The 15,938-nt window shown below is 38.3% G+C and overlaps 2 protein-coding genes across 3 annotated transcripts in view; one reads left to right on the forward strand and one right to left on the reverse strand.

The window, feature by feature from the left end:
• Positions 1 to 15,938, reverse strand: part of ZNF654 (zinc finger protein 654) — an 87,153-nt gene that overhangs the window by 35,533 nt on the left and 35,682 nt on the right. The window contains exons 1-2 of one of the 2 annotated variants that reach the window (XM_040980616.1): positions 4,363 to 4,388; positions 1,066 to 1,147 (exon numbers count right to left, since the gene is read on the reverse strand). Coding sequence is in view for 1 of the 2 variants with exons in the window: in XM_040980615.1 (XP_040836549.1) it covers positions 1,066 to 1,147 (82 nt within the window). In the remaining variant the exon portion in view is untranslated. Of the gene's footprint in view, positions 1 to 1,065; positions 1,148 to 4,362; positions 4,389 to 15,938 lie in introns of those variants that run through there. The other variant, XM_040980615.1, reaches the window with a different exon arrangement.
• The window catches only part of CGGBP1 (CGG triplet repeat binding protein 1), a 91,611-nt gene that overhangs the window by 33,365 nt on the left and 42,308 nt on the right, over positions 1 to 15,938 (forward strand). The window lies entirely within an intron of this gene.

A 15,938-nucleotide genomic window follows, 5' to 3' on the forward strand; every position in this document is an offset into this window, starting at 1 on the left:
AAGCCAATGTTCTCTATTATTGTCCTGTTTCATTTTTCTCTGGGGTATTTGTAACTTTCCAAAATATTCTTCATTGAAAAGGTTTTCTCTATTGTCTCTATGTCCCTTAGAATTAACCTCCAGAAGCCCAGGATATTTCATTTGTTTTTCTTTGAAACACTGTTTTCTCCCAGACTTTTATACTTGGATATTGTGGGGAATTCAGCAAATATTTACCGAGCAATAATTCAAGAATGGGTCACCAGCTATATAGTGTCAAAGGAAAACTGGAATGGTAAATTAAAAAGTCATAAATATCAGGACAAATATTTTTGTCTCTTTTGCTGAATAAAGAATGAAGTAAAATCATCAACAGAATATAACATAGCAGTTCTCCAAGTAAAACAGAAGCCTTTCATTTAACACCATAGAATAAATATAAGATAAACTGGACTCTTCACCCCTAGGGGGAGCTCAAAATGTCTTCCCTCATTCCACACCAGTGAAGCTCTGACAAGATAAAGCAAAGGATACAATGAGTAATCCAGGGTAGTAAAAGCTGCTTCTCAAATAACTGACAAATATTTATAGGGTAGGTAGCACATGCCCACATGTGTTTATTCTTTTGTCTCTTATACCAGGTCAAGCAAACCAGTTACTAACGCCTCCTGGTTTGGGAAGGCTACAGTGAGATGAATAAAAGAAAGGCTACAACCAAGAAAAAAGTGGCATGTGACAAGACAGTATGCTTCCAGTGTAGGCAAAAAGAAACCTTTTTCAACAGGGCGATGTTCTAAAGAATAGCATAAAAAGTGAGAGTATGTTCATATTTAGGATTCTTCAAGGGTGGGGACTTACAAACTCTTATCTAAAAAATGTGGAATTGGAATCTTGGCTATCAACTGCTTAGGAACATATCTGGAAAATTAATTTTGAGGAGTCTCTACTAGTATTTCAGTTTCTTAAACTGTTACCTTAACAACCATAAAAACGTATAAGCAATACATGACCAATACACTATTTCTAGGGGCCAAAGAAAAGCCTGTCATAACACAGACAAAAACCTGCAGTAGTAAATTCTTTTACCTGAAATGATCCAAGAATATCCTTTAAAGGCTCTTCATAAAATTCATCTCTTCCAAAGAACAGCAGCAATTCAAAGAAACTCCTGGAAAAAGTAAGTGAATGATAACTTTTTTTTTGTTATTTGATTATCAAACACCGTAACAGATACCTAAGTCAGTTGTTTTGAAATAGCTGCTCTACACTACTGATCATTTAAAATTCACATTATGTTCTCAGTAATATTTTTTAGGAAAAAGAAAAGTTTATTCTCCTCAGCTCCTCTCACATCTGCACACTTTCTAACATTTTATTATTATTGCTATCATTTTATGATACAGTTCCATATTCCCTTGTTCCCTCCCCAGTTGCCCCCCCCACCTAGTTCCTCTATACCATTACTAACATATAGGTCTTCATACTCAGTCATATGTCCATCATTGCGGGTATGGACAATGGCAGAGAGTCCAGCATCCCATTGCCAGGATATAGTAAACAATTTCATTGTAAGTCCATCTTTGTCTGGAAACAAATGCATACCACACTGCATCCTCACGTCTGGATGTTAGTCTCCATTTCACAGCTACTGTACATCCCCTCTAATGAAAAGTCATGATACAAAATCAACAATACAAAGAGAAATAGAAATTTACAATGCTATGAAATTAAATGACATGTTACTAGATATGACAGTCTCCATTATACAACTACTGTACATTCCCTTAAATGAAAAGTCATGATACAAAATCAACAATAGAAAGGAAAATAGAAATTTACAAGGCCATGAACTTAAATGACATGTTACTAGATATGACAGTCTCCATTACAAAGCTGCTTTACATTCCCTTAAATGAAGAGCCACAAAACAAACTCAACATCCGGGAGAAAAAAACAAATTAACAACACCAAGAAGTTAAACAACATGCTATTAAATGACTAACGTGTAGCTAAAGAAATGAATATCAAGAACTTTCTTGAAGAAAATGATGCCACTGCATGATCTACGAGTCATTGATGATTTAATCAGAAGAAAGTGTTCTGAAGAGATGTAACCAACAGAAAACAACAAAACCCATGTGATATAGTTTCCGCTGATCTTTGTTGATGAAGTGTGTCTCCTACAGACAATAAACAGATGGGCTTTGTTTATTAATCCCATCTGCTAATCTATGATATTTCATTGAGCTAAATCCATTTATATTCAGAGTTTAATATGTATAAATGGTACTTTGGTCCTGTCACTTTAGGAATGGGCTGTTCATTGATTTAGTCTTCTATCATTTTACTGGGATGTTCTTCCTGTTTGTCTTTGGTTTTGGTAGGTGCTATTCCTCTTCTCTGTCAAGAAAACATCTTGAAGTATCATTTGTAGGGCAGGTCTGAAAGAGGCAAATTCTTTTAGCTTTTCTTTACTCTGGAAGAATTTTATTTCATTTTCAAAGACGGAAGAAAGCATTGCGGGGTATGCTATCCTAGGCCAACAATTTTTTTTTTCTTTTAAAATCTGGAATATGTCACTCCATTCTCTTCTGGCCTGTAGTTTCCTGTGAAAGATTTCCTATGAGCTTAATTGGCATTCCTTTATATGTCAATTTATTTAAGGATCTTTTCCTTATGCTCAACTGAAGGGAGCTTGATTATCGTATGTCATAGTGAAGATCACTTTTGATCAAGCCTATTGGAAATTCTGTGCCCCTCCTGGATCTTGTTCCCCAATTCTTTCTCCAGATTAGGGAAATGTTCCTTGATTATTTCATTAAATACATTTGCAAGCTCAGCTTCTCTTTCTGCACCTTCCGGGACTCCCATAACTCTTATATTTGGCCTCTTAATAGTGTCTTTCAATTCTTGAATACTTTTTTTGGCCTGATTCCAGCTCTGCTTCCAGCTTTTTGTTTGCTTCCCCCTGGTGACAGGAGATATCTTCAAATTCTGAGATTCTTTCTTCTGCTTGCTTCATTCTGTTTTGGAGACACTCCACTGTACTTTTAATTTGCTCTACTGTGTTCTTAATTTCCGATATACCAGCCTTGATTTGCTTTACTGCTTCCTTAAATTCTTCACTCTTGCATGAGCTTCTCATTTTTGATTAGAATCTTTAAAATGAGTCTTATGGATTCTGTGTCCTCCATTTTCTCGATGTCTTCCTCAGTTAACTCTGAGGTTGGCAAAGGGTTTTGCTCCTTGCAGGGAAGTTTTTGGTAATATTCATTGTGCCTTTGTCTCTTCTTTTGCTCTTGATCATTGTACTTCTGCTTAGCAGAGTCTTCTTCTTGAGGCAGGTTTCTAAGCTGTGTCACCCACAGGTCTACAATGCAATTTTATTTATTGCAGTTGGTGCACAACTTTTTGCTTGCAGCCACTTGTGCCACAACCTCCAGAGAGTTCCAGGTCTGGGTTGTTATGTCAATTTCCACCGTGGTCTCCACAGCCCCAGCTCCTGGCTCACCACTCTCCACCTCCTGTGATACTGTGCTGAGGCTGCACCATTGTCTCTGCAACCTTTCTCCCACTTCCCATTGGAGCAGGTCCCAGGATTAGACACCAGGTGTCCTATATAATTAGGTTTTTGGTGGCGCTGATCTTGTCAGAACCTGTTGGACGTTAGATCTGGGTGCCACATGGACCTGTTTTGACCGGTGAGATGCCACAATCGTATTATTTTCCTGCAGGACCTCAGCAAGTTATCGCGAGCTCAGCACAAGCGCAGTTCACTGTCGTCCCCTGCAGTCCCAAAGCTATTGTTACAGTGTGCAAAATGGTGCCTGACATACCACCACTACAGTTCTTGATCTGCTGTTCATCAGATCCAAGGGCTACCCAGACCTACCCCGGGTGGAACCCGTAGAATGCCACACCATGGCAGTTCACTGAGTCAGAAATGAGCTCACTCCCAGCTCAGTGCATGTTCAGTCCTTTCCCTTACCCTTTCCTTCTTATGCAAAATGGCACCCAACTCAGCACTAGGGGGAAAATAGGGCTATGAAATCCACTATGTTCTCGCACTGCCCATCTGAGACTTGCTGCTCTCTCTGCTCCTGGTCAAATCAAACGAACCACCAGGATGGACAGTCTTTGTCTGGATTCACCTCCCAAGCTCCCAGTGAAAGTCCCTTTCCACCTGGTTGCTGGTGCAGTTCAGATTGCCATGCTGGAGTATCAGTCACTGCAACACCACACTGCTGTGCCCACTGCTTTCTTGTGTCTGTCAGTCTCCAGGTACCCCTCTGCTGTTGTTCTGTCCTTTCCTATTTCCTGAAATACGTCATCTCCGCTTCATCATGATTAAATGTTTCTCAGTCCATTTAAAAGTATCCTTACCCTATTCCACCATCTTGATTGTCCTGTTTTTAGTAAGATCTTAAAGGCATCTTTAAAAGAAATACAAAGAAACACAGTAAAGTTACTAAAGAATGAAACAGTTATAACACTCCTGCCTACCAAAATTCACAATTCAATAAATGCACTCCATGAAGATGGCAAAAACAGTGCTTACACATAGAAGAATGATCTAACCACAAGGTAACCACAGGTAACAAGGTTAACCACAAGGTAAACACAGATGGAGTTCCTGGCTCCTAAGTTCAATCTGGCCCAGCCCCAGCCTTTGTGGCCATTTGGAGAGTGAGCCAATAGATGAAGATTCTCTCTCTTTCTCTCTCTCTCTGTCTCTCCTCCCTCTCTGTTATTGTGCCTTTCAAATACATAAAATAAAAATAAATAATTAAAAAAAAGAGAGACATAAACTCTCGCTTCACTCTAGTGTCATGATAATGCAAAAACCCCAAATCTAGTATTTTTCTCCAGGTATGCAAAGTCCACACAAAGTCAGAGTAATCACCAGAAAACTCTGACCCAACATTTATATTACAGCATATGCCATCAACTACATATCTTTTTAAATTACATTGCACTATGTGATACAGTTCTATAGGCACTGGGATTCCCTCCACCCCTCCCATAACCCTCCCCCCATGGTGGAGGGTTGCATAACCACTGTTCAAGTTCAGTTGAGATTCCTTCATTGCAAGCATATACCTAGCATAGAGTCCAGCATCTTATAGTCCAGATAAGTTCAGTGGCTTCTTGGGGAGACCTTCTCTGGTCTGAAGGTAGAGCCAACAGAGTAAAAACCCGATCAATTAAAAGCCCCCACATAACATCAGCAACAATACATAATTTATGGAATTAATTGACATAGTATTGAGTAAACAATATGTTAAAAACAATGCAAGTTCTTAACCACATCCTATGACTACTCCATCGACATTTCAACAATTGAGGCACAAAACAGTTATAGGAGGGGTGTGCAGAGGAATCTTCAATACCTTGGTGAGGAGTACTTGCTCTGTGTCCTACCTAGTAAGGTATGTGTGAGTCCATGCTGTTGACCAAGCTTTCCTTGTTGTTCTCTGCCTATCTATTCTAATGTGTATGTGTGTGTGTGTGTTTGGGGGGGAGGGGGCTCTGGAGCTACTCTGATGGTCATTGCAGACAGGGTGGAGGCCCAAAGTCATCAACTACATATCTAACAAATGACACCTGGCTCCTCAAAACTCTAGGCTCACATTGATTTTCCTACTCCCAGCAGGACTGATCAATTTCTGTAGCTTTCTTTTAAATAAACTATATTAAAAAGAACACTGCAATTGTATGTACTTTTAATAATTCATGAAATTATAAAGGAATATGAATTATTTACTATGCATGAAAAATTATAAAATTATTGCAGGTTATTTAGCTATTTTAAAGTACAAATGACTAAATATCACAAAATCTGACTTTCATTAAGCATATATCAAATTCAGCATAGCAAAAATGTATTTTTATGAATATTTTGCTTCTTTTTTTAAGATTACATTTTTATTTGAAAGTCAGATACACAGAAAGGAACAGAGACACAGAGGAAGAACGTCCGTCCGATGATTCACTCCCCACGTAGCTGCAAAGGCCAGAACTGAGTCAATCCAAAGTGGAGCTGCCAAGATTAGAATCGGCACTCATTTGGAATCCTGGCACACACAAGGTGATGCCTTCAGCCACTAGACTACCACATCAGGCCCCAAAATTTTGCCTATAATAAAAATAAGTCACTATTGTCTACCTCTCAAGTAAACCTTTTTTTTTTCCTTAGTAGGACAGGGGATTTAGTTTAATGATTAAGACACCTATGTCCCTTATCAGATGCCTGGGTTTAATTCTGGTTCCTCCCAAAGCGGACCTTGGAAATCAGGAGGGATGAGGAGTCAAGTCATCAGGTTCCTGCCACTCACATGGGCAACCTAAACAGTTTTCGCAGCCCCAAGCTTTGGCTGGACCCTGGGAAACCAGACTGAGTTCCTCACTGCCAGCCTTGGTCTGACCCAGACCAGTAGCTAGCTGTTGTAGGCCTTTGGGGAGTGATTCATTGATTAGGGATTTTTTTCCTTTTCTCTCTGCTTCCAAATACAATAATAAACAAAAATCTATATTACCAGCAGGGCTTCATATCCTTTATAACAGAATGTCAGAGACTGGGTAACTGATACTGAACATAAAATTTTTTATCCATCTTTTCAAAATTTATTTTCTTATTTGCTATCTGGCAAGACCATCCTCTTCTTCCAAAGTGATAGTTTACACATTATATAGAGAAGGCATGTCCTAATCACTTCTCACAGCTATTGCCTCTTCATAAGTTTTGGAAAAGAAAAACATTTAAACTACAGACATAGCACAGGAACAAAAGGCACTCAGTACAAATTAAAACTACAGAAGATGTCAATTCAGATGAACCCACTGCTCCCCCTGCACACACATGCACACAGCCAAAATACTGGAAATGTCAAACTGGTGAGATCAGAGGTAAAAACTGCTACTCTTTTTGGAGACACAGTGCAACAGTACCTACCCCCACTTAATTTCAAATACATTTTAAACTCTAAATATCTCCCTACAATCTTTGTTTTATTCACAGCATTTACCAAATCTTGTCCGCCAATCTTTGTTAAGCTTTCCTGGAGACACATTCACATTCACTGATGTAGGCGTTGTCTGTGGCTGCTCTGACACAGCCACAGCACAGCTGGGTAGTTACAGTAGACATGCTGGGGCGCCTGAGTCCCAACATCTGGTCCTACAGGAAAGGATTCTATCAGCCCTTGCTTTAGATCATCAATCTTGTTTTTCCAAGCTGAAAAAAAGCAAAATTGAAATTGGTACATCCAAATTTTTGTCCAGTATATGCACAGAAATACTGCATATAAATGTCCATATGTATGTATATGTAGACAGACATACACAGAAATATTTTAGAAAGTTCATAGAAAATGTATTATGAAAAAGTGAAAAATTTTTGGAACAAAATAACCTTTTGAGTTCCATTTCTCATGAACTTTCACAGATTGTCAAAGAAGAGATAGAAAGATCTTCCATCAGATGATTCCCTCCCCAAATGACCACAATAACTGGGGTTGAACTGATCTTAAGCAAAGAGCCAGGAGTTCCTTCCGGTACTCCCACGTGGGTGCAGGGTTCCAAGGCTTTGGACCATCCTCTACTGCCTTCCCAGGCCACAGGCAAGGAGCTGAAGGAGAAGTGGTGCAGCTGGGACGTGACCCAGCACCCATATTGGATCGCAGTGCATCCAAGGTGAGGATTTAGCCACTGAACTACCATAACGCCAGGCCCTCTCATGAACTTTTGAAGCACACCTCTGTTAATTCTGCCTCAGTTTTTTACTTTTGGGATTCTAGCCAACATATGTTACACAGCTTCATATTCTTTATCTTTTAAGTTTGGCTAAATCCTATTCATCTACATCCAAGGTTCACTTTATCAATCTACAACTCAATTAGAAGGCAAACAGTCCAGGTTTAACGTGGGTAGAAGTTTGGCACATGAGGTTAAACTGTCACTTGTGATACACCACACATCCCACATCTAAGTATCAGTGTGAGTCCTTCCTTTTCCACTTTTTTTTAAGGATTTATCTATTTTTACTGGAAAGTCAGATATAGAGAAAGGGAGACAGAGAGGAAGATCCTCTGTCCGATGGTTCACTCCACAAGTGAGAGGAATGGCTGGAGCTGAGCCAATGATCCAATCCGAAGGCAGGAACCAGGAACTTCCTCTAGGTCTCCCATGTGGGTGCAGGCTCCCAAGGCCATGGGCCATCCTTGACTGCTTTCCCAGGCCACAAGCAGGGAGCTGGATGGGAAGCAGGGCTGCCGGGATTAGAACCGGCACCCATATGGTATCCCAGTGCATGCAAAGTGAGGACTTTAACCACTACGCTATCGCGCCAGGCCCTCCCCTTTTCCACTTCTGAGTCAGTTCCTCACTGATGTACCTGGGAAACCAGCAGATGTTGGGACTTGGCCCTGCTACTCATGTCCTGGTTTTGGGCCTGACCCAGCACCAGATACTGTGGCCACCTGACGAGTGAACCCTGAGAAACCTTCTACCTCTTCCTCTGTCTCTGTCACTCCACCTTTCAACTTTTTAACTTTTTTTCAAATAAATTAAAAAAATAATAAGCACATGGTGCTTGCCATCAAAGACATGAAGGAATGCAAATTAAAACTGAGAAAGCACTATACAATTATTAGAGGGCTACATAAAACATAATAAAAAGTGTCAGTGAAGATAGAGAAACTGGAACACCCAGGGAATTAGAATTTTAAATAGTGCAGTGACTTAGAAATAATTTAGCAATTTTATGTTACACATAAAATTTATTTATGTGACTATATATATTTGACTATATGACTATTATAAATAACTTCAGTTAAGTTAAAGACTACATGCTATTTAATATTATTTATTTAAACTGTATTTACATAGCAACTTGAAACAGAAAAAGCACATCAGTGGATGCTTTGGGCAGGTAGGCACTGGGGATTAACTGCAAATGTTACGATGATAAAAAATGTAAAAAGTAATGATAAAATGTAAAGTCAGATTGCAGTGATTTTCTCTAAAAATCACTGAATCCTATACTTAAATTATATGGAAATTAATGCTTTTTGATAAAGCTATAAACAAAAATAAACAAAGTACTAATCAGTAAGGAATAAGGAAAGATAAAACATCATCAACAATATTTGTGATTACTGAAGTAGGTTGATAGGGTCATTCATCATATACATATAATTCTTTCTGCTTTCTGTGTACAATTAAAAATCATCATCGTAAAGTATGCTTTAAAAATTACATTGACAAAAAGTGTGGAGAAACAGGTGCTCTCCTATAATATTGGCAAGAATATTATTATTTGGATATTTGGCAGAGCGGTTGGCTTGTCACTTAGGAAGTCTGCATCCAGTATCTGAGGGCCCAGGTTGAGTCCCAGCCATGCGGCTTTCCACCCAACTTTCTGCCGATGCTTTTGGGGAGGCAGCATCGTGACCCAAGCATCTAGTTCCCTGCCACCACTTGGGAGACCAGATGCTTTTCCAGACTCCAGCGGCAATATCCAAATGTCCAACCTGGATATTGTGGGCATTTGGCGAATGAACAAGCAGATAAAAGACATTCATCCATTCACACTTTCTCCCACCCTCGCTCCTTCCCTTCCTTTTCTCTTTCTCTTTATTTCTGGATTCTAATTAACATGCAAATAAAACTTTTTAAAATTGACGGTCTACAGAGGAAACTTAGCAATATCTTCCAAAATAGCAAATCTCACACTCTCTGATCTAGAAATTCTACTCATACATCTAGGATATGCACAAATCTGTCTATGGCTTTCAGAAGTTACATACACACAGTAATTTATTAAAAGGTTGTTGATAATAGCAAATATTGGAAAATTGAAAATCTATTAGAAAGGAATTGGTTAATTATCAGTCACCAATTTTATTCCTGAATCCACAAGTGTGGATTTAATGACTAACGAAGCTGTTTATATGTTTGATGCAGAAAGCTGACAGAAAGGAGAATCAATGTGTATGGTAAAATGTCATTTGCCTAAAATGAGGAAAAAGAAAATATGAATTTTTCTGTTGTATACATATAAAATAGATCTTGAAGGAAACACAAAAAATAATTATCATGGCCTACTGGAATGGAAACCAGTACACAAGTAGTGGGATAGGTTATCATACACTACTGATACATTTTAAATTTTGAACCAGAGGTACATATTGGCTGCTTAGAACAAAGGCCACACTACACACTGTACACAGGGAAACATGAAAGCAGATTTTCATCAGAGGAAAAAAAAAATCCCTGCAAGCCAAGAGAGTGGTGAGATGTCCTTAAACTGGGAAAAAAAAAAAAAATGCCATGCTCTAATAAATTAGTGAAAGTATCTTTCGAAAACACAGGTGTTTGTCAGATACATGAAAGTCAGCTTTCCTTAAACTCAGGTAACTATAAGATTGAGTTGCAAGGAAAGGACAGAGTAGGGTCTTCCTCCTTTGCCTTTCAGGATCCTGTGGAGCAGAGGTCGCCCTCTCACACATGAGTGATTTCTGCTGTCCGGGGCTCTAGTAACAACTCATTTTTCCTGTTTTTCCATTTCTAGAGTTAACGTGCCACGGTTGCTTACACCTGGGTTCACCATCCTGCTTAGTCTCTCAGATCTTGTATTACAACTGAAGTTGTTCCTGCTTTGCTGACAGGCTTAATACTTTAACAACACATCTTGATCAAAACAAAATGTAACAAAAATGAATTTACTGAATATTTTTCCCTAGAAGATAAGAAAACAATCTGTTTCTTAACCCAATTCTCAAATAACAGAAAATCTTGCCAATAAATTAAGAAAACTACAAGCATTTTGTTTTAACCAATAAGTTAAATATTCTTAAAATACATAATTTGGTGCTTTGGTGCTTGGAAAAAAATTTAAGATCCCTGTAGACAAAGCAATAAGCAAACTTTCTTCAATTTTACAATTACAAAAGCATCTTTTTTCCCAGTAAGAGCTGACATTATAAAGTTAAAATATTAGTGGGAATAAAATATTGGCTAAAAGGTTAGGATCTGTTTTTTTTTCCCCAGGGATGTGACTTAGCACAAGTTTAAACTATGCAGATATCAAACCTGTGTTTACACCGTTGATAATGATTGTATATATCTTCTACAGTAACTGTTTTTTCTAATAGCATTATGTTTTAACCTATTTTCACTCTTATTTTTGCATGTACACTGCCTACCAATTTGTTTCCTGTAGTTGTAGTAGAAAAATAAATACCCTTTTAAAAATTCATACCCTACCAAATTCTGCTGTATGAACATATCAGTATGCAGGCATCTTATCCTCCAGTCACTTTCCATTCTTGCCAAGAAAACTGAGTAAGTGTTATGCAATATAATTAAGCATGCAGAAGCAATAAAAGTGTTGTATGCTCTAGTGAAGGCATTTACTAGTTGGGATGCGTTCTCTAACATCCAGGAAAACCAATACACTTTTATCATGGTCTTTTCTCTGATTACCAGGATATTTCCCAAATTCAAACCTAGACTAAAGCTGGCCTTCATTGCTTGCACGTAAAATTCTGCAATATTGGGCTCAGTACGGTGGCCTAACAGCTAATGTCCTCACCTAGAATGCACCAGGATCCCATGTGGGCACCGGTTCTAATCCCAGCAGCTCCACTTCCCATCCAGCTCCCTGCTTGTGGCCTGGGGAAACAGTTGAAGATGGCCCAATGCTTTGGGATCCTGCAACTGTGTGGGAAACCTGGAGGAAGTGCCTGGCTTCTGGCTTTTGAGCAGCACAGCACCGGCTGCTGTGCTCACTTAGGGAGTGAATCATCGGACTGAAGATCTTCCTCTCTCTCCTCCTGTCTATATATCTGACTTTGTAATAAAAATAAATAAATCTTTTAAAAAAATTCTGCAATATTGGCATCACATATGGACACCAGTTAGTGTCCTGCTTGCTCCACTTTCAATCCAGCTTCCTGCTTTTGGCCTGGGAATAGTAGTGGAAAATGGTTCAAGAGCTTGGACCTCTGCCACTCATGTGGGAAACTTGAAAAAGGTTCTTCACTTCTGGCCTGGTCCAGCCTAACCCAACTGCAAGTGAAGCAGTGGAAAACCTCTATCTCTGTCTCATCTCTCTCAAAACAAAAGATAAAAGAAGAGGGGAGGGGACTTGAATAGGAGAGAAAAAAAATTAAGAGAAAGAAAAAACAGAAAGAAGGAAGGAAGGGAGGGAGGAAAGGAAGAAAACAGAAATAAACAAAGACAACCAAATGGTTATGATATAGAAACTGGAAGTGGGCACAAACACTGTGTTTGAAATTTAGTACAATTTAGCAGTATTATCAGAAGAGATTAGTGATCTAATGTTTTGTCTATGTCCAGTCCAAGAATATCTAAGCCCCAAGAGGCTAATTCTATCTACTTAGCCTAATAAAGGAGGAGTGTAGAAGGACATTCAGAATCTTTGCTACTGTGGGAAACAATAGCCAGTTGAATCCCCCTGAAGGCACTAGGAGCAACTGATAAGGAGATGAATGAACAGGACACATCCTGGTTCACAGGTTTAAGAACCTGCTAGAGGAAGAAGCTGTGTTTTGGGAACTGTACATTGCTGTTGAGATGTAAATTGCTCAAGCCCCTCCTCCCTGGATGCCTACAAGACAACCTTCCTGTAAAAGTCTGATGCTGTTAATAAACTTCAGCTACTGACCATCAGTCAGTAGTCCACGCGTGTTATTATCAGCTCCGTGCACCAAGTTCATCGCTGCAGGACAGCAACAAAGAAGACTCTAGACTTCCAAGCATCTTGGTATATTAAGCATGAACTTTCCATCTTTGCTATAGTATACACCAAAACACGACCAGTTGAGAACAGATTTCACCTCCAGTGATCACCACGGCCCTAATGACTGCAAGTAAACACTCAACCCTGCCTCAATATTGAAGTCAATAAACATTTACTTTAGAAAAAAAGGAAATTGAAAGGTGGCATTAAATCTTTTCTATTTGTTTTTAATATAAAACTGGAAAAAGTCTATTCTCTGCCCCAAATGCCCATTTAGTTTGAGGATATTTAGCATATTTAGCTTTGTTCTACTTGTGAAACTTAGGAATCATTGTTTAGCCAACCTAGAACAAGAGATCAGAACAAGATCAACTGAAACACTGGCAAATCCCCCAACTGTTCAAGCTTTAATTTTCTTATTTACAAAGACGAAAAAACTTGAGATACAAGTTAGAGCATATACATAGAAAAATCTTTCTTACAAGACAGTTTACAATGAAAGTCAACCACAGATGAAATTAAACAAAATAGTAATTTAGCTGATTTGAATTAACATGATTATTCATTAACAAAATATTTAAAGAAACAACTCAAGGATGAATAAAACAGAATGTATTTTCCTTTGCTATAAGAACATCAGTTTTCAGAGTTTTCAAGCTGAAAAAAGGAAAAGCTTTACCTAAGTATAGTTAAAAGGTGAGTATAAGCTTTTATAAAAATGAACATACATACAATATTGCCAGGGAATATAGGAAATGTTTTAAAAACAGCATATGAGGATACTTCAAAAAGTCTCTACAAAAATACATAATTTTAATTTAAAAAATGGAAACTGATGTAATTTTTTCACAGTATAGTTTTCATAAAATCTTACAAAATTTTTCATGAAAATTTACCCTGCATGCAGATTTCAAAAAATTCTGCATTAAAATAAACTGCCTTTTAATTGCATTTTCTATATACTTTTCAAAGCATCTCTTATTTTCTATGTGCATTTCTACTGAGTCTTGCAAATATTTACTGATTTTTTTTAAAACATAACCACACACTCTCAGTCTGTCAAGTAAATACTTGTGCATGATAAATCATGTTTAAAACAGCTCGATGGCAATACTAAACACAATGAAATCTGCTAATGTTCTGACTGTGATACTGCTAGGAGGCTCTTCCACCCATACATCTTTCAAATCCCTTATTCTAGATCACTCAGGAAATTTTTCCTCACCTGAGAGACTAGGTAGGTCAAGTCCTTTGTTATGCTTTCCCATTACATACTGTAATTCTCCCATACTTGCAATTACATAATAGCTTAACACATTATTTCTTTGCTCTGTATAGTCTTTCAGAACAAGTGTTTATCCATGTTACTTTCTATTTTATATTTACAGCCATGTACAAAGTTTTACAAAACATAAGCAAACAAATAGTTACAGAAGAATTGCTAGAAGACTTTTCAAATTAAATATTTATTTAAGAGGTGAGTAACCAGTCTTACAGTTAAGATACCTGCTTCCATATCAGAGTACTGGGGTTCAATTCCTAGTTTCACCTCTTGATTACAACTTATGCTAACACAGAATCTGAGAAAAAGGTTGACAGCACAAGTAATAAAGTTCCTACTATCCACTAGGGAGATATAGATCAAGTTCCTAGGTCCTAGCATTTGGGTAGTGAAACAGGAAGCAGGAGCTGTGTGTGGTGTGTGTGTGTGTCTCAAATAAACAATTTTTTAACAATAAATTTACCTAAATAAAATATTGTTGCAAACTATTTCCTTTAATATAACAACCATCTTGATGTTTCTGCATTTTACTGCTGGTATTTTCCTCTGGTATGAAATTACAGTTGTTAAATTAAAACAATGCAATAAAAGTTTTCCTTTCAAGAATTATCACTAAGCAACTCACCAAGAAAACTAATTTGTTTACCAAGCATTATATACCTGAAAAGACTGATACTGCTTAGTACTTTTGTATAATAGCAAGCAATGAAACAGATTAACAAATAACATTTAACACAAAAGAACTGAAGTGGGTATTTCACAGGCCAATTAAGATGCCACTTTTAATGCCCAAGTCCTCCAACAAAATTTGAGTACCAGTTTCATTTCCTTTTTTTTTTGTTTTTTTTTAAAGATTGAGTTATTTTTTATTGCAAAGCCAGATGTACAGAGAAGAAGACAGACAGAGAGGAAGACTCTATCCGATGATTCACTCCCCAACTGACTGCAACGGCCGGTGCTGTGCTGATCCGAAGCCAGGAGCCAGGAACTCCCTCCAGGTCTCCCAGGCAGGTGCAGGGTCCCAAGGCTTTGGGCCATCCTTGACTGTTTTCCCAGGCCAAAAGCAGGAAGCTGGATGGGAAGTGAGGCTGTTGGAATTAGAACCGGCGCCCATATGGGATTCTGGTACATTCAAGGCGAGGACTTTAGCTGTTAGGCCACCGTGCTGGGGCCCATTTTCATTTCTGATGCAGTTTCTAACTGTTGCGCATCTTGGAAGGCAAAAGGTTCAAACCCGGGTCCCTGCTACTCAAGCAGGAAGCCTAAACAGAAGCTTGGCTCCGGGCTTCAGCCTATAATAGCATTGGTACTGCAGGCATTTGGGAAGTGAAAACAGTGCATGCAAGACCTTCTCATCTGTATCTCTTTCTTCAAATATACAAAAAATAAATGTTAAAAGTATCTCTGAAAACTTTAAAATAACTTTCAGGGACAGGCATCTGAATTGGTGGTTTTAGATGCCTGAAATCTCATAGAGTGCCCAGGCTGGATACTCACCTCTGGCTCCAGACTCCAGCCAGCTATATGCTAATGCTGACCTTGAAATGTCCCAAGTAACTGGATTCCTGAGAACCACAGGGCATAGGGATTGAGCTCCCAGCTCCCAGCATTTGTTTAGACCAGCCCTGGCCATGGAGGGGCATTTGGAGAGAGAGATCAAAAGATATGAATTCTGTGTGTAGCTCTCTTGATCTCTCTCTCTGTACAGAAATACGCATCTCTTTCAGATAATTGCTAAGTCTTAATCTTTTTAAAAACAGATAACATTTTTATCAAGCATGTTCACATTATAACATTAAAATAAAAATATGAAAGGGGATATTCACAATAGGCACTAAAATAACAATAATGGCTACTGCTTAAAAATAATTTATTCAATACTCATTTTATTTTTTCTAAAAACCAGTGGAGAAC

The sequence above is a fragment of the Ochotona curzoniae genome, unplaced genomic scaffold (assembly GCF_017591425.1).
Source record: "Ochotona curzoniae isolate NIBS_2020 unplaced genomic scaffold, NIBS_Ocur_1.0 contig_3498, whole genome shotgun sequence".
In the NCBI taxonomy this organism is placed as follows: Eukaryota; Metazoa; Chordata; class Mammalia; order Lagomorpha; family Ochotonidae; genus Ochotona; species Ochotona curzoniae.